At 33.1% G+C, this 19799-nt stretch overlaps 1 protein-coding gene across 5 annotated transcripts in view; it reads right to left on the minus strand.

The window, feature by feature from the left end:
* Ptp10D (Protein tyrosine phosphatase 10D) overlaps window positions 1–19799 on the minus strand; it is a 279629-nt gene that overhangs the window by 55435 nt on the left and 204395 nt on the right. For all 5 annotated transcript variants that reach the window (XM_081751951.1, XM_081751950.1, XM_081751948.1 and 2 more), the window contains exons 16-21: window positions 17650–17928; window positions 16453–16550; window positions 4894–5088; window positions 4079–4195; window positions 2412–2571; window positions 524–630 (exon numbers count right to left, since the gene is read on the minus strand). In XM_081751951.1, coding sequence (XP_081608077.1) covers window positions 524–630; window positions 2412–2571; window positions 4079–4195; window positions 4894–5088; window positions 16453–16550; window positions 17650–17928 — 956 coding nt within the window. The remainder of the gene's footprint in view (window positions 1–523; window positions 631–2411; window positions 2572–4078; window positions 4196–4893; window positions 5089–16452; window positions 16551–17649; window positions 17929–19799) is intronic.

The following is a 19799-nucleotide window of genomic DNA, read 5'->3' on the forward strand; positions in this document are numbered from 1 at the left end:
TGAGTTATTCACATTTTTGTCTTCCCAATATATTATTTATCATAATTTGTATATTCTTTGATGCAATAATAATTTTATTATTATTATTATTATTATTATTATTATTTAATACAACAACAGGTAATTCATGAAACTGAACCGAGATAACATAGAATCCTGAAAATACTACTCTTCATACTGTACCCTGAAGCATTAAAAATACTAATGATTTTTTTCACTCAATACAGTTTGCACCAAACTTCCAAATTTTCAGTTCGTATGCTAATGGCTACTACAATCATTTAGCAAACAACATTATATTAAGTCAGACTTCGAATTATAGCAGAAACAAAGTACCGCTAATTGGTACAAAGTACCCGGCGTGGTAACACAACGCATGTAAATAGAATACGGAAGAAATGTTGGTTATGATATTATTATTATTACTATTATAGCAGCAATAACAACCTGTGCACTAGGATATCAGTATTTCGGTATTCTTAAATTATTTGATAGTAGAAATTCATAGTACTGCCTACTTTACCTGTCCATTTTGATCGGAGAAATAATTCTTTCGGAATCGAATCTGAATCGTCGTAGATGTTCTAAAGACCTCAGTAGGAACAACCTGACTGCTTGGCTTTGGTGGAGCTGGAACAAGAAAAAATAACTTATTTCGGTACCATTAATGCATAGCAAAAGAGCCAATAGTTAAAGAGATGGATCCAAAACCATGTAACTTTATTTGTCGTAATTTATGGAAAAATAATAATAATAATAAAAAAAGATAATAAAACGGACGACTCATATGGTAAGCAGTATGGACTTAGCTCCTCATTATTCTGTCAAAACTGATACTGATGGCGGGACCAATAGAAAATGAAATGAAATCTTTAAGTTTTACGTCTCACGATTATGCCGGTTTGGCTAAAAGAGATGGTGATAATGAGAAATGAATGAGATGGTGGAATGAAGGAAGTGGGAGGAAACGGGAGAACCCCGACGAAACCTACGAGCACGGTGTTTGTCCACCACAAGGTCCACACGGCGCGAGCTGGGATCGAACCAGGGACCCCAAGCACCGGAGGTGAACGCTCTACCACTGAGCCACCGCGCCCCCCACGGGACCAATAGAGTCATATTCCTATACCAGTAGTTGTCTGTAACTTTCTTTTACTATACAAGGTGTGATCAAAAAGCACGATGAATGTAGCTGCGCAGTGCCATCTATTGATGCTGTATCCATTTCAATTAGTAAGCCCTGTAGCCTAAACCTTTGGTACAGTCAGTGTTGAGTTTGAGTAAGTTGTGACATGTTAGTTGGCTTCCAGAGGCAGAAAAGTGAGGACATGTTAAGAGTGTCTGTCGCGCGCGAACATACTGTTTACAACTGGTATGAGCAATTCAAAAGCGGCAAGGAATCTGTTAAAAACGAGCAATGATCGAGACTTCCTTCGACGACAAAAACAAATGAAAACGTGCAAAACGTGGCACAAATGATTTGTTCAAACAGGTGAATGACTATTCGAGAGCTTTACAAAGAACCTAACATTTCGTATGGGTCCATAAAAAGCATTTTAATCGCCGAATAAATGGGCAAATGGCTTCCTTCTTCACCACGAAAACGCGCCGTGACACACCTTGCTTTTAATCCGCGAGTTTTTGGCAGGAAAAAATATTCCTGTCTGTGCACATTTGCCATGCTTTCCAGATATAGCACCATGTAACTTCTGGCTCTTCCCAAAAATTAAAAACGTGCTGAACGGAAAACATCTTGACACCATTCCTGACATTGAGAGGGCCACGACAAAGAAGTTGAACGCCCTTTCAAAAGAACCTTTCCAGAAATGCATCCAGTCACGGATTCAACGCTGTGATAAGCGCATTGCTAGCCAAGGACAACACTTTGAAGGATATTAAATCAAATTCCATGTAAGCTTATTACTTTGTTTCTAGTAAAATTATTGACCGTATTTTTTGATCACACCTAGTATAGTACCAATACTTCATTTTCGGTCGAAAATTGAGCTACCTGCTTTTTACATCAGCTCTTCCATTACTATTATTAACAATTATACAAGTGCGGTACACGCGCCATGGAAAAAACACAGGAAAGAACACACTATTACCCTTCCCCTTTACCACATCGAGAAAAACAGTATTTTCATTACTGAAATTTTCTTTATTATTAATATTCAATATATTGTAAGAATGAAGGAAGGAAGAAAAATGAGAATAAAATTACTATATTATTAAACGTCTCTTTGACTATAATAAACAAGCACGCATTTTTATGGCACTTTTGCTTTATTTCATTTACAATGACTCATGAATAATTCTCTATAAAAATGGTGAAAAGTATTCATATGGCGAAAAAGTTTTGTAAGAAATCAAACTCGAACAATACTATTACAACACCAAATGATTCTTACCAAGAATTGGCATCTTTTGTCTCCAAGTTGCTTCTGGTCCATAGCCTACTTTTGTCTCTGCTTGAATTTGGAAAATGTATGTCTTTCCCGGAATCAATGTCTTTATGGTACCATGGAATTCATGTGGTTGGAAATCACGATATTCTTTGTGTGTTGAACCCTGCAAAATATTTCAAACTCGTTAATATTTGCATTTATCTACGCAACTTACATTAATAACATTGTTAAATATATATTATGTGTACGGATTGTTTAATTTATTTTATTTTATTTTCAGTTCCATTACAAGCACTTTTCATCCCTTACTGTAATCTATAGGGCTCGCAACGAAGATTAAAAACAGAATACTGTTTTATTATTTAGAACTTAAAAAAACCGCAAAATGCATCAGTGTTTGACGGATATTGATGAGAACAGTCGAAACCTGTTAAGCAGAGATATAAGTATATATCTGTGGCTTGGATCTGAAAGAGCCAACGTCACTTTTTGGCAAAAATGAGATGTTCGTAAATTTTAACGCCTATAAATGGATATTTTCTTGTGCAAGAAAGGCAAATGTTAATATGAATGGTTATGGTATATATTTCAAACTATTTCGTGTTTTAATTTGCTCTTCTTGCACAAGAAAACATTTATTTATAGACGTTAAAACTGAAGAATATCTCATCCCCCCCCCCCCAAAAAAAAAAAGACATTGGCCTTTTTAGATCCAAACCACAGATATTGTAGTATGCCAAAATTAGAACCCCGAAATTATTGTAATTTGTGAATTGGTATACCAAAATTAGAACCCCGAAATTATTGTAATTTGTGAATATTTTAATTTTGTATTTTGAAAACTCATATAAATATAGATTCTTAGCCTGAATGTAAAATCTCAACTGTCTGGACTGAATGGATCAAGCCAGGGTTGTTTCCAAAATCTTATTTGAATTATTAAGACAAACTCAACGCTTATTTTATCCTAGTGGACAGACATGTGGAACTCCCAGACAAGAAAGCATAAGAGGCATACGAATTGTATTTCGACATTTCTTATAAAGATGACTCTCTCTGGATTTAGTCATTCATTCAGTCAACCACGCTTTAAGTAAGTAGGCTTACTATTAGCTCTTAATTACTTCGAGGTTTACTACAGTTGCAGAAGATTATGGTATAATATATATGCTTTTTCTGGCTGTAAATCAATGTCTCGTATCACAAGCACAGCACTTCTACTCATTATGTTGAGAATAATAATTAATGGCATTAAAACTTCTTTGGCCCTCAATTATTTGTTTTACATTCTCTTCGTTACGCCTTCTCTTATCTCTATCAATATTCTGTAAGCAACTAAGTGAAGATTTAAAGTAGGTCTAGAACTAACAACTGGGAGTTTGATTCTCGGTTGAAGCTTTAGAAGTGGAAAACTTAATGAAATAAATCGATAGAACAAAATTAACGTAACTATTGTTACAAATGTGAAAGTACAAAATACCATAATATTACTTTGCTTCACTAGTGACGAAAGGAAGAAGAATTATTAAAACTCTTCCAAACGTATTTCAGTGTAGTATATCATTCCACAGACTCTTTAAGATATACTTATTAAGTTCTGCTGAAACAAATATCATTCCACTACTATTTCCGAGTCAAATCATAACAAAGTATGTCACACAACACGGTACCTCTAAGCCGTATGTAATCGTAAACTTCTGTATCACTCCATTTTGCTCATTGCTTGGTAGGGACCATTCAAAACTAATTTCACTCGGTTGCACGTCTCTTGGATGGAATTTCTCAACCTAAAACAAAAGAAATTATTACATTTTACAAAAATAACAATAAAAAAGTATGTTCTACACGTGCAAATGAGGATATTTTAAGACTACAGGAGATAATCTGGATTAATGGTGAGGAACCCTCTTATATCTCACTGTGACACCACTTTGATCCCAGATAATTACGGTACACACACTCACATACATACATACATACATATATATATATATATATATATATATATATATATATATATATACTCTCTCTCTCTCTCTCTCTCTCTCTCTCTCTCTCTCTCTCTCTCTCTCTGGCTGATAACGTATGTGAAAGTTTCACTAAATATTTGCATGTCTTCCCATGTTATAATTTTACTAGCGTAATTATTTCATAAGCATTTATTTACATTTATAATTATCTATTAAGAAGTAATTGCAGCATTGAAGGTTTAGTTTTATCTCAACAATAAAGTATTTTTTATAAATAAAATAGAAATTTAATTTCTGTTTGTTTAGAATTTAGAAGTTATGAGTTCTATGGAAAAAATGGAATTTCTTTATCTAACTTGCTTTCATATCCGACACTTCATTTTTTTAAGTATCCATATAATTTTGAACCGAGAAACTTGCCACAATTTTAATATTCTATACAAATATATTGGTTAAGAACTAATTGGTTTATAATGTTACGAAAAACTTTTTGATATCACAACAAATATTCTTACCTTTCCTGGAATCGATTCTCTAGTTTTAAATATCCCAGATACAGGTAGTGATCGCCTCAACACAGAGGACTCTGTGCCTGATCGAACCACCACGGTAAATGTATAATTTCGATGTGGTTTCAAATTAGTCATATGAATAGACTCATCCAAAGTAAGATTTTGAATCAAGTGACCTTCCGTGTTCAAATACTGAACCTGAAAATTAAAGTTGTAAAATACGTTAAAAGTAAAAATATACATTATTTTGATAAAACCAAACTCAATTATAAATCAGGGATGGGTAAAACCTGTTTCTTTTTAAACACACACAAAAAAAAAAAAAAATCAGTTTTTAGAAAAACCAACATTTCGCTTCTCTCTAAGACCGGTTCTGTTTTCAAAATACACCAATTTCACTTTCCTCCAATAAATTTCGATTTTTACTACTGAAACAAGCGTGATTTTCGCCGCAAAAGCGAACAGGTTTTACAACCAAAACCATTTTTGATACAAAACTGAACCAGTTTTTGATAAAAAAACCGAATGAGTTTTGAAAAACAGGTTTTCTGAAGTTTTCAAAATCTGGTTCTTGTGTCCACCATTATTATAAATACAAATAATATCTTAAGTAAAGACCATGGGTCAGTCTGCAAACAATTTTTCCTTCTTCAAAAACAATAAAATATCAAGAATACGGCAATACTAAGTATAAGATTTTAAGACTGCGTTAATGCGGTGTAAATTTGCGTTTTATTTTACGTGCTTCCAATGTTCTATTGTGATTCTGAAAGAAGCAAATATCCTAAATACCTGCCATAGTATTTTACTCATTTTATCAGTATGATTCATCTACAACGTTAAGCAGAAGTAAAGTTTATTTTTATTATATCAAAATTACAATTAATTATGTTCAATTTATTTCTAAATTAGTGTTTATTCCTGTTAACTGATTCAAACATTTGTGTTTAATTAGCCCTTTCTTTAGAGCACAGATATTCCTGTACCAGATACACTAAAAGCCCCAATATTCCTTTGTTCATGCTCACAAGTACTAAATAAGCCCTAAGTACATTACATTATGTATACTGGACTTACATGTTTCGTACGAGAAAACCAGTATACTAACATGTAACTTTACACATCAATTAGAATTAACTTTACACACAAATATTTCACGTATCTACAAACACAAACATTCTACATAAGCTGGCAACAATACTTTTCACAATTTGGATCTACATTGAAAACAGCTAAATGAGAAACAGTTTGTCTTAAAATCAAGTTAAGACTCGCAGTCCCAAACTTACCATGACACAGTATAGAAAAAATGTGTTGCTAACTAACATCTTAAGTAAAACTATTGTTGTAATATTTTCTGGATACTTGTTATCATTATATTGTAACGGCTCGAAAGTACCATCACATTTCGTTTAAAGCAAACGCCAAAAATATAGGCGGGTTGCGCGCGCACCTTACAGCTCGCTGTTGTCAACTCTCCCTTGTCATGTGCCACCTCCTTCCCCTCCTGTTGCAGGAGTAAGCAGACGACAGCCGTTTACCTAGCCACAGCTCAAAGCCTGTGTTCTGCCGTAACCCATCTTCAACACGCGCGCGAAACATGAAACCTTGACAGTGACTGAGCAAGACAAATGTAAATGTGGCAAGTGCGTAGGTTGCTAGTTGGCTGTTGCTCTCTCCACCCACTTTTTGTTGCGCGCGCAACCCGCCTATATTTTTGGCGTTTGTTTTAGTTGTTACTTATTACGTTGGTAATATTCATAATATCTATTCGTCAATTAGCTATATTTTTACGCTTAATATTTTGGAAATTACTTAATATTCACTTATTGTCAGATTTACGTAGTGTACCAAGAATACAACAAGCCATAGCATCTCCTTGAGATATCATGACCTAGCAATTAGCAATTACTAATAGGAGGAAGAAAGGAAAGGAAGTTCGTCGTGATTTTTGTTTGAAATTTTGTCGATTTGAAAACTTAATTTAATTTATATCCACAAACACCCAAACTGGTTATTCAAAGCATAAAATTTAAACCAATATCCAAAATATTAATTCGTTTATTTGGTATTTATTATTACGTTTATTTGTTGCATAATGATAATCTACGATGTTATCGTTCCAAGAATCATTCCTTCCCTTTTCTATTGCCATTAATAACTGTTGTCATCTGTAAGCAACTTATAACCAGTTGAAAATTATGCAATGGATTATAAATTACAACTATGGTATTTCCCAATTATCAAGACCGACATTTTCAGTCTATCCGCACGATACGGATAAAGAATAACGCATATGTTAATAATAAGTGTTACTTGGATATAGTACGAGTTTTTATATGTTTAATAGCATTTTCTACTGATATCTTTGATTATAGCGTGTATATCAAATTACTATTTAACCCTTCGTAAGTGTGGCAAGGTCTCAGATTCCGGCTGGTGTTCATTTGTTGTTTATTATTATTTTCGCAACAGGTTGTGGGAGTTGACCTCTTAGTACTTTTCTCTCCCGGAACATGCTTCAATGTCATATGTCATGTGTGTGTCAGTGAGTTCCTCAGTTGAGACTGGAAGTCAGTATGCGGTCTCTGCTTGGTGATATTATGTCTATTTGGTCATATTTCTAGTTGAAATATTCATAGGTTCTGTGGAACGAAAATTAAAAATATTTCTATACAAAGTTCATAAGAATGTAAATCATAAGAGAAATTTGAGAAAATAATAAAAGATATTAGTTTCATTGTAAATATTTTGTCTCTCCTACCAATATTCAAAATTTGATGTTTTCCGGTGTATGTTTTATTTATGGTTCAAAAAGTATTTTTAAGGTCAATAATTGAAATGATTATAGTTGTATATTGATAAAGGTGATGGTAATATAATACAACCATAGCTTTAATAACGAGAAAGAATTCATAGAAGAACGAAAGGAAAAACCGGTCTCTGAGATCAGCCACACTAAAGATGTTCCAGAAATTCACCACACTTACGAAGGGTTAAATAAAATGGTATGGAGAGAACCTACGTACATAACAAGAAACTAATTAATGACTGCGATACATGATGAAATGAAATAGGATATGAAAGAAATTAATTGAACGACGATTAAATGATATATTACTACAATTAATAATTATGAAACGAATGATGAAATAACAAGACTATTTTATGATACGAAACTTGAAGTTTCATTCTGCAAATTGAAGTTTCAATTTCAATACCAGCAAATTATGTTCATAGTTTATATTGCTATCAACTTCTCTCGGTATTAAAATATCGTTACACAGCATAAATTACCGATCGCTGTTAGTTGTTTTTTCACGTCATTTCTTGGTAGTTTGGATAGCTGGTACCTATAGACATTTAAGAACCAAACATCTAGAAAATTAGAGTCCCCTGTCCGTGATCGTCTACTTGCGTGACTGGTTGATTTAATAGGCTAATACTAAATACTGCTGTATCTTTATTTAAATGTATGTGTCTTTCCACAGAAAAGTGTCTCCAGTACACGCTATTCCTTGTTCAATCTCTACTTGAGGTCCAAAACTTTGTTGGAGATGTTGATTGGCAGGCATGGTTTCACGAAAATTGCGATGCCAATAATAATAGTAATAATAAATGATGCAATGTGAATTAATTATTCGATTGTTTGGCTGCTGGGTGATAAACTTATTGTTTGAGATTATATGTGTCTCACAGCAATGACATTTGTTTAAGTGGAATTCTGCTGCAATCATTATTAAAAGGAGTGTAATTGGCGTAATAAATAAATAATAAGAATTAATATATCTTAATTGACTTAGCAACTTACTTTAGACCTAACAAAGTAAATGCAATAAGTATTAAAGAAACTGACGCAAGATTTTATATATATTCGATACTTCTGGTTTGTTGTTCATAGCACATATCGTGATTTACACATCTGTCCTTGAGGTTCAAACCTTATAACTGGGTAGCGGTTAACTTTGCCACTCAATTACTACTATTTTCTTCATTTCGGTTACTTTTACTTAGAGGCTGTAGCATCCATTGTAACTGCATCAGACAGATGAATATATTTTGCTTTCCTCACAACTGAACAGTCTTTCAAATGCTGGTATTTCTTAATCGGTATTTTGTAGTATTCAGAAATAACAAGGAAAACTTACATTGAAATATAAACCCTTCCCACAAAATTATTTTCTTCATTTAAAAGAACTAAAAAAATTCTCAAAAATATTTTCCATATGTATCGTAATACTTAAGTTTGAGTTACATGAAAACTTCTGATTTTAGGATGGAGTAACATTATTTGTTACTTACATTGGGTACTTGCTACGAACGTATGAAGGAAATTCTCGACCAAAACAAAAGAATACGTCATTAAAAGAGAATCAAAAATGCGCGAGATAGCAACAGTTGGGGAAGGAAGAAGTATGTGAGAAACTTGTTGCAAAATGAATGCAAATATAATAAAAAATCTTGAAAATATGTTAAAAATGTCAGGATAAGGGTGCACACATCGATATATATTTGCTAACATTCTCACAGTAGATATAACCCTTCATGCCTCAATGTTGTACAAAGCACAATAAACTAGGAATATTCATATACATAAGCGGATGCTGTAGAGAAAATATGGATCGTGGGACGCATCTCCATGTGTACCTTCAGAAACAACGTTCAGGAAATAAAAGATCATCCACAAAAAGGCAAAGTGATTTTACTTTCGACGGAGAGTTTTGTCGGCACTCTTTCAACCACCAGTACTGCTTTAGCAGTGACTTAGTGTCGCTGAAATTGCACTCCCAGATTGAAAAGATTGCAAATTACAGGCAATGTTCGTTACATGTACAGACACATGTGACTTACACAGGTGCTGTACAGATGCTATACCTTGAAATACTTTTTTTTTCAACACTTACAGGTGAAATTAACAGAGGCGATACACATGTGAGACATGCGTGAAACATTTTCAATATCAAAGGTCCAGAAACATGCAATGACACGTACCTGTATATTTAAAGGGGACATTGACGTATATACACCTAAGGAAAATGTATTGTACAGGTCCATGTAATGTACCTAACACACGCAGAGGCAATTAGCATGTATAGGCAGAAAGAGGCAGGTGGGTTCCATGTGTCAGTTACCTAGCGGGCTCCTGCATGTAAAATGCAAATGGCATACAAGTTTTCCCCGTATGTACAGGTACACTCATGTCCAAAATGATTGTCGCATATCTATAACTGTCTTCTTGTAAGAATATAATTTGATAATGATTTTGCAGGGTACTTTTAATACTGATACTATGTGTATAATCGAGAAATATATATTTGTGGTAAATTTCATAGAAAAAAGAATTATAAATACGAAAATTAAAATAAAACAAAATGTTGCTAAATGAACAAGAAAGTTTTATTTTCGTTTTATTGTTCTTACTTACTGCTTTTTTGATATGAAATTTGCCACATACATGTCTTTGCCGATTACACACATACTAACATTATAAGAAATACTGGACGAATTCGTTATCAAATTATATTCCTACAATAACATATTTATAGACATGCGACAATAATTTTGGACAAGAGTGTACATGTACAACACCTGGAAAGTACTGTCTGTCACATAAGTTTATGCATGTTTCCCGTGAGATAGTATCTTTTGCCCCTTGAAGCGACGGAAGATATGAGAAAATCAGTTGACTTAATGTAATTGACCTTAAAAACTTTTAAAGCTGTGGTAAAACAAGAAAATATATTACGTTTGCAAATGCAATTTAAACAACAACTATCATGAATAGTGTGGCAAGCAGGGAAAGCAAAGAAACTTTTATGCAATAAGACGACAGAAACAAAAATTATAAGCTGAATGTTTAAATGTATAGTAAGAAAACAAGCATATGAGAGTGTGGTGTAGTGGGTAACGTTCTAACCTACAAATCAGCTAATCCATGTTTGAATCTTCGTCAAGTGCCTTTTTTTTTCTTTTCGTCGAAGGAACAGCCATTATTTGCAACATTTACTTTTTTACTTTTCGTCAAAAGAACAGCCATTACTTGTAGTATTTTTTTTCTTTTCGTCGAAAGAACAGTCATTACTTGTAGTATTTTTTTCTTTTCGTCGAAGGAACAAACATTACTTGTAGTATTAGAGTTTTACATATGATGTTATTCTGTTAGATTTTTTCTTATTCTTGTCTAAGGTAATAATATAAGGCTACAAGTATGATTCTACCTAGGTAGATCAAAAGTAACGATGTTCTAGATTTCTTTCCATTAATAAAATATAAAAATAAGCTTACATCCGAAACTAAATATACAAGTAATTGAAATGAACGTAGCAGGTTGGTGCAATATAACCTGAGGGCAGAAGAGCAAAGCTATATAACCTGAGGCGCTTTCAAGTGCCTGTCTTATCTCTGTCTTAACTGCGAATTAAACACACTTTTTTTTAAAAAAACACAATGTTATCAATGAAATATCGGTCTGTGTGAAAACATAAAGAGAAGAGAAAAGAAACAATATTAATATATTTTGTTTTTATTATTAGATGTTTCAGTATGTTGAAAAAAGAAATCATGTCCACTATTTAATGAGAACATGACTAATAAACTATTGTTCACACCGAGTGGAAAGACAGTATGTATTCTGGAAGGTCATATTCTATTTGGGGATACTCACGTGAGAATGAAAAGAATGTAACATTTATGGGATCAACCCTATCAAGAGATTGGGGTTCATTTAATTTAGGATCTCAAGTTAAGTTGTAGAATCATGTCTCATATAGTCTCGGTGCTGAAAGAGATGTTACACTCCCAATGAACCAACTGATCAGTCTTAGAGCTATCAGTTTCAGGAAAGATTATTGGTTTATGAACCGTGAAAGGTCTCTATTAATCTACAAATCAAGCTTGGAGCAATTTCCAAGTAACCCAAAATAGATTAAAGTCGCCTGACAATAAAGAAATACATAAATACTTGCAGAATATCAAATCGCACCTTAAATTGTAACCATATGCTTCTTTTTACTAGAGTTCTACCTTATCAATGAAAAAATAAAAATAAAAAAAGTAGTAGGACGAAGATTCGAACGCGGGTCGCGGGAATGGAAATTCTGCACGGATCCAATGATCTACGGAACAAGATACGCAAGACCTGTACTCTACAAATATATGGCGATAACCGTAAGCTTTAGGCTGTGATAGAACTTTTTTTTTGTCGTGAAAGAACTTTTTTTTTTCTTTTTGTTAAGTTTTACGATATTTCTATAGTGTCTTGTATGGACTACAAAGAGAGAGATCATGCAGTTATCGATTTGGTTAGGAATTGAACTTTTAAAACATTTAATTAAATCGCGAGGTGGTAGCAAGGAATGTGTACCGATTTCATTCTCATAGTAAGGGGCAGAAGATACTATCCCGCGGAAAACATCCATAAACTTATGTGACAGAAATACCTGCTAAGGTCATTAAGGTTAGCATATAATTTGCATGTTGACAGGCGAGTGCCAGGAATTTAAACTATGCAATGTACAGTACCTGTAGAAAGTTAGGAAGACATGTAACAAATATGTGGCAAGAAAAATGTATTCTACGTGTTCATGTAATGTACACTCCGCAGCAAAAAACCTGCAACCCGAGAATGTAAGTTTATTGTGAAACGACGAAGTCTTTTGCTCCAAAATAAGTGTGCAGGGGAGGACGCCGAGGTTCACAATAATCTTACATGCTTATGTCGCAGGTTTTTTGCTGCGGATTGTACTTGGTAGACGTAGATAATACGTACATGTACAGGAAATATTAGACAGGTAGATTTCCATGTAATCGTATAATATTTGTAGGATGCATGAAAAATGGAAGTGATATACAAAGTGGATGTGAACAAAATATCTCCAGTGACAAACTGAAAGCGTAAACTTCCGTATGGGGACCGGAAGCTAATAGGAATTGCCAGGGATTCAGGAAAATTTACTTTCCAGAATCGGAAATTTTAAAATCCGGATTTTTCCCGAGAGCCAGGTGTTTTCTTAAAATAGGATTTTTCTCAAATTGGATTACTTCCCAAATACGAATTTTTTCGAAATCCAGATGTTTTCCGAAAACCGAACTTTTCCCGAAATCCATTTCAAAATTTGGCCATCCTCACTAATAATAATAATTGCTGCTACTTCTATTCTGTGATGCTCCAGCTTTCGCTTTTACATCACAATTTTTCAGTTCACTGATGTTTAGTGGGGCTTATGTATATTTGACCTGCACAATTATTTTGTTTGTTATTTGTGTTTGAATGTTATTTGTTAGTTTAAATATATTTTTATAGTTGAGGTAATCTGAATCTGCACCGAAGATTACTGAGTGGAATTAACAGTGCGAAATAATTTTGGTACCAACGAATATTTGTTAAAAGAAGAAGAAATTATAATTATTACTATAATGTATATAAAATATCCTACAAGTAAAAGGTAATTTAGCAAGGGAATTCTAAATCCAATTTCCTGGATTTTGATGAGGTTTCTAAAGCCACAGAACTGATTCTGAATAAGTATTTAGAATACGTTTTAAACGTCATAAAATAATTAAAACAAATTACTTTAATATTTATTTGTTGGCATAAATGAAGGTAATAATGACGCAGGAGTAATTAGCTATTTCCGGCAGGATTATCCTGCCACAGCTGAATTCTCCCAAGTGTTTGGCATAATGCATTAAGTCAAATCTTGAAGCCAGATCTAAACTTCTGTATACGTAAACTAATAACAATGATTCTCAAATGTGGGTTTGCTAATAGTAAAAATGTCTAAATTTTGATATCACTAATCCATGGAAACATAGATGTTTGTGTCTGACGTTGCTTACACTTTAGGTCATGAAATGACGATTAAGTAAATTGTCGATTGAAGAATAAACGACAAATTTTATGAATCGATGACGCTTTTTTATTAGTATGGATTTTTTATGAATTCTCACGAAAGGAAGTACAAGTCTAATTGTGTGATTGTATTTGTAGCGGTAAATAAAATATGCAATATGAAAAGTGAGATTGATGAATAAGTATGAAGAATAAGAAAAAATAATTAATAAGTAAGTTATAAATAAACAATGAAGCAACATATGAAGAAATGAATATATGAGTAAAATGATAAAATAATTAAGGAATCTAAATTTATATATATATATATATATATATATATATATATATATATATATATATATATATATATATATAGCTACAACATAATCAACCAATTCTAGTTTATAATTCACTAAAGTTAACTAACTGAAGTCCATACATCTAACAAGTCATCGAAGAAAGAAGTCTTACAAACTATTTGTGATCATGACCAACATCTAAATTTGAAGACTAATGATGATGATGGAAATTAATCGAATTGTGAAATAGTTTGAAATACGTTTGTTAGCTCAAGAAATGTTTCAGTTATTGTAATTGATCATTATTGGACCTATTTTGGAAACAAAATATTAACCATAAAATTTGAAACTAGTTATTGACTGCTTGTTTTCATTAGTTGAGTATGTTTATATATAGATAGTTCATGTTTGATATCAAAATTCTCTGAACCAACCACCTTCATACACACAGATTTGAAACATTTTAGGTTACGTCGACTCTCTGGGGTAAGGTAAACTCGTTCAACGAATCTGGATGCGTTGAAGTAATTTTCTAGAACATTGTTTCTAGTGGCGACTCAAGGGGCTTAGAAAATGTCACCTATCGCGTGTTATAACGTCACCATTGATAGTGTGGCATTAGAAACACTATTAAACCGTTGCGTGAACAAAAGGGAGCGTTACAGTTCACATGAAGAAATCGAAATTTATAGCAAATTCATATTTTATACAATATATGCCAATATGCGAATCAACATATTATGTGATCCGAACAATGTGTTCGACTCTTTTTTTTTTTTTTTTTTAATAAAGTGGAGTGTTTGCTTCGTTCTCGAAAACAGAACTATTTTCTTTCGATAAGAGGAATGATTTAACTTGCAAAATCGTAAATTTTATCCTTGTACAGTGAGAGAATAATACGGTCTCTATTATACACTAGTCGAAATGTGTCGCTAGTGGAGACATTGTTTGCGGAAAAAAAATACACTATCCGCTAGCGCAGAGCCATTTCTTATGAAAGGAAAGTTCTTTTCTTACGAGAAAAAAATATTACAACCAGAAGAAAATGTTAAACATTTAGCGAACTTTCACACTAGCAAGTATATGAAGTGCAAGTGGTGATTATTTCTGGTACAACTTTTATTCTTGCTTCACGTTCATGAATATCGTGTTATATGTACGTGCTTCGATTACGTACCACGTGCATGTAATCTATATGCATAATGCTGGCTACATGTATTGCTAGCTGCGTTTATGTTTGCAAGAGACATGACTGTTTGGTGCAAGCGAAAATGCATGTACGGTCACACGTCTCATATATGCCAAGACGCATGTTCCCTGCAGGCAGCAGATTTTACATATATGCAAAATATTTACATATAACATGCACCGGTAACATGTATGCACCTGTATGGACATTTTGGTTAGGTGCAATGCAGCATGTAAGCGACATGTCTGTTTCGTGCATGCGTAATACATGTACAATACATGTTTTGTACATGTACTGTAAATGTGCACCACCTGTTACATGCATACAGCAAACGTTTTACATACCTGTTACAAACATGTAACATGCATCTGAAATATGTATGTTATATGCATGTACCTTTAATAAACATGTTACATGCACCTGTAACATATCTGTTGTACGCATAAGCATTGTATGTTCATGTAAAATGTATGCAATGTAGCATGTGTTACTCACAAGTGACATGCTTGTTTCGCGCAAGTGCAGGACCCGTACATAACACGTCTCCGTTATGCTTATATGTATGTTTACTACCACTAACATGAAATGTAACTGTCTAATTCTCATTCATAATACAGGCGTCTTCCTTGCTTTTAACATGCATGTTCCATGCATTTATGTATAACATGTTCCATGCCTGTACAGAAGCAGCACTTGCCTCTTAGTATTCATTGAAAGCACTTAACAGCGTTTCTATCTATACTAGATCTACCGTTTAAACATATCATGGAATACATGTACATCCACTATAGATTTATGTATCCACATGCATGTCTCAGGGGATTAAACTGGAGTAATTTTCAGGCACTTGCACATGTACCTGCAACATAGGCGTTTTACGGCGCCTGTGTTACATGTGCTTTTGTTTTCTTTCGTAAAAAAATGGGAAAAGAATAATATTGGTTATTGAGTTCCTTACGAATCCTCATGATTTGCACCCTCATAAATTTTTAGTTCTTGACGGTAATAATCGAGTATACGGAAAATAGCAATTTTACTCTCATAGAAGAGGAACCTTGATAATATTTTAACTATAGTTAGTTTATCTGGTTCTATGCACTTAACGAACTTTTTATTATTATTATTATTATTATTATTATTATTATTATTATTATTATTATTATTATTATTATTATTATTATTATTATTATTATTATTATTATTATTATTATTTTATTCTAATAAAAAATTAATTTACGAACCTCAAACGCATTATATTCACCACGTGGTTTATCCCATGTTAAAGTTATTTCTGAATCTGTAATCCTCGTTGCATTTATCATGGTAATTGGTTCTGGATCTGCAAAGCAAAACAAGAAAGTAATTATCTATAAGCGTACATGTACTGATATATTATACAACAGTAATTTTTACAATAAAAGTACTGCACAACCAAGGACTTTTAAGAATTAATCTAGTTATATAATATATAATTCAAGGATAAGAACTGAGATAGAGTAAAAAATTACTTTTAATTACTAATAATTAAAATATATCCTTTCCTCTGAGTTCACATACAAATGTATAGTTAATCCCACCATTCTTAAGTTTCTGTTCTATAAGTACAAAAAAAAAGCGTTTATACAAAGATGAATTATTATTATTTAATAATAAATATCATCGTGGGCGAATATGAGCATTGCAAGCATTCATCTGCATTTTTTTAAATGCATTAAAGAAAACATCATCCTTTCTTTTATATATTTTAGTGCTGTTTGTTATCTTCAAATGTGTATATACAGTGCTTACTTGATAATCATTTTTATCGAACTAAATATTATTGATGAACATTAAATAGGTATAATAAAATTCACTGCATAATTAAAGTCGAAAATTCAAGATTCACGACTATTCCTGCAACCTGACAACTGGTAACTTTACAACAAAAAGAAATATATATATACGGTATTAATACAATTTAAAACCAAAGTTAATTATTCTTTTTTAGAATTCCAACCCTCTATGACCACTCAAAACTGCAAGTCAACACTATTAATATTTGAGAATCCCGTCGAAAATACTAATCAAACATCACTTATGCAACTAGTTTGTTTCTAGAAATATTCAACTACTACACTTCCATTCAGATCGCCGAAGGACTGGCTTCTTGGTCCTGTAAGAAATCACTGTCTTTATATCAGAGGCATACTAATGGACGTATACAAATTACTATCTGTCAAATGAAGACACAATTACGTGATATTCCTAATGCTAATTTTCAATCTATTTTAACCCCCCTCCAGTCCCGGAATTTCCAGTTTCCCATATAGGTTTTGGAATCGCAACAAAGAGAAACTGGTCATTCTACGAATATTAGTTTAGTGGTCCCATTAGCTAAGCTAGGTAAATATATTAAAACCTGCCGTCGGGTAGACAACGTAATATATTTATTTACTTACAAAGACGATCCTGTCTTTGAAGAGGCTGACTTGCAACTCCATCTGACACTGTCCATACTGTTATGTTATACAGTTTCCCAGGAATTAGTCCAGTGAATGTGACCTTCCTATCCGTATCATTCGCAGACTTCTCCTGCATTGGAATGCTTGGGTCAGAGAGCATGAAACGATAAGTGTCGAAACGAGATGTTGTTTGGGGTGTTGGAGTGTATCGAAGAGTCATGGAATCGGTTTCCGGCTGCTTACTCACCACAAAGACTTCTGACTGAATAAGTGGCACTGTAAAATAATAATAATAATCATATGCCATTTAATAGAGAGGGAAAAAACCGAGATTATTTACAAATTAAAAGTATATACTTACCGATGCTTTGCCTGACGCAATTATATAGTTCTGAATAGTGTCTGTTGCTTCTGTTGAAATACTGTGTAAATTCTAAGATACAAAGTTCAGAATCTTACATACATTTTAGGAGTCAATGTTACTAGTTTTATATGTGAATTGTGTTTTTGTGATAATAGCCGGCTAGACGATCAGTACGTGATATAACAAGTTGTAAGTTCTAGTCTACGGAAGGTCTGTTACAAGAAATGTGAATTTGTTGATACTAATATTTTCTTTTCTCTACTAGGGGTAAAGAAGGCTGTCCTACCTTTGAAATTCTACCATAAAGAATAATTCTGGGCATGGATTTGGTAAGTATAGACTCCTTATTTGTTAGCGAAAATATGTCAGATAAGCTCCGAGTTATATTAAATTGCTTAACTTTAAAAAAATAACACAGAAAACTCAGTTTGTTTATTGCGGAAAAATGTTGTCCTTGGATATAGCTGTTCTCGGGAGAATGTTTCGAGAACCGACAACATTGTTCTCAGAACGTTGGACGACGTAGAATTCACCTGGATGATTGCTCGAGAACAACTCTATCCATCACAACATCAGGAAAGCTTCAGTTCTTATTTCAATTTCGTCCTTAATTGATCCTTTCAGCAAATCTTTATTATACGTACTCACTGCAAGTTTCATCACTTAATTTCTTATGCCTCAAATTAACGTTTAGTAACAGGTGTGTTCCATGTATATTTGTTCGAAATAACAATTATAGAATGTTTTCTTGAAAATTTTACGAAGTCCATACCAAAACTTTTATGACCCGTAACTCGGAAATCTAAAGCCTGTACATCATATTATTTCATGTATGTACTGAGGTGCTATATATAGAGTATTGGGCCGTATGGTTCAGAGACTTGGGACACTACAGAAGTTAAAGAAATATTTAGAGCGCTTCGAAATGTGGTGTTGAGGAAGATGAGAAAATAAAATGGACAGAGAGAGTAACAAACGAAGATGTTTTAAAACATGTAGGAGAGAAGAGGTTGCTTATAGTCAGCATCCTTCGTAGGAGGGCCAATTGGATTGGACACAGCTTCGGAAGAAATTTTCTTCATATCGCTATGAAAGGAAAGCGAGCAATAGGGAGATGAAGAACTGATCGATTACTCGAAAAATAAAAGAAAATATTGGGAATTAAAAGAAGCTGAATATCCAGAAACGTGGAAGAAACATTTTCAGGTCTAAACAAATAAACAAACAGAAAATAGTCCCAGGACCTGCGAACAGGCGGAATACTTAATAATAATACGTACTGAGATTATCAAACTTTACAAACAACGTTCAGTTTGATGAAGATCCGATATCTCACTTAAATAAGAGGAAGTAGTTCTTAACTTGTGCTGGTAAAATCAGAATAACCATTATTCGGGTAATGGATTCTCCGTATGTACCTTATCCGATTATTGAAAATGAATATTTGAATATCCGAATAACAAAAGAAAATAATTCGAATAATTTTAACACCGTTATTCTCAATCTTCAAATTACCAACCAAAGAAGGTGGAAGAGATCGCCAAATATAATTGGAAGTAGGTTTTTCTTTTGTTGTAAAAAGATGAGCGACAGACTCGATTAATACTATTACCAATATTTACGAAGTATTCAATGACAACAGAGAAAATGAAAAATGAAACTAAAGATACAAATTTACCCTATCAGAGTCAAGGTGAGAAAGAACATAAAATGTTCCATATCTATTATCAAGATAACACAATAATATCAAAGAATCCCATCGCACATTTGTACGTTATATTTT

This window comes from Thermobia domestica, chromosome 3, assembly GCF_964235325.1.
Source record: "Thermobia domestica chromosome 3, izTheDome1.hap1.1, whole genome shotgun sequence".
Taxonomy (NCBI): domain Eukaryota; kingdom Metazoa; phylum Arthropoda; class Insecta; order Zygentoma; family Lepismatidae; genus Thermobia; species Thermobia domestica.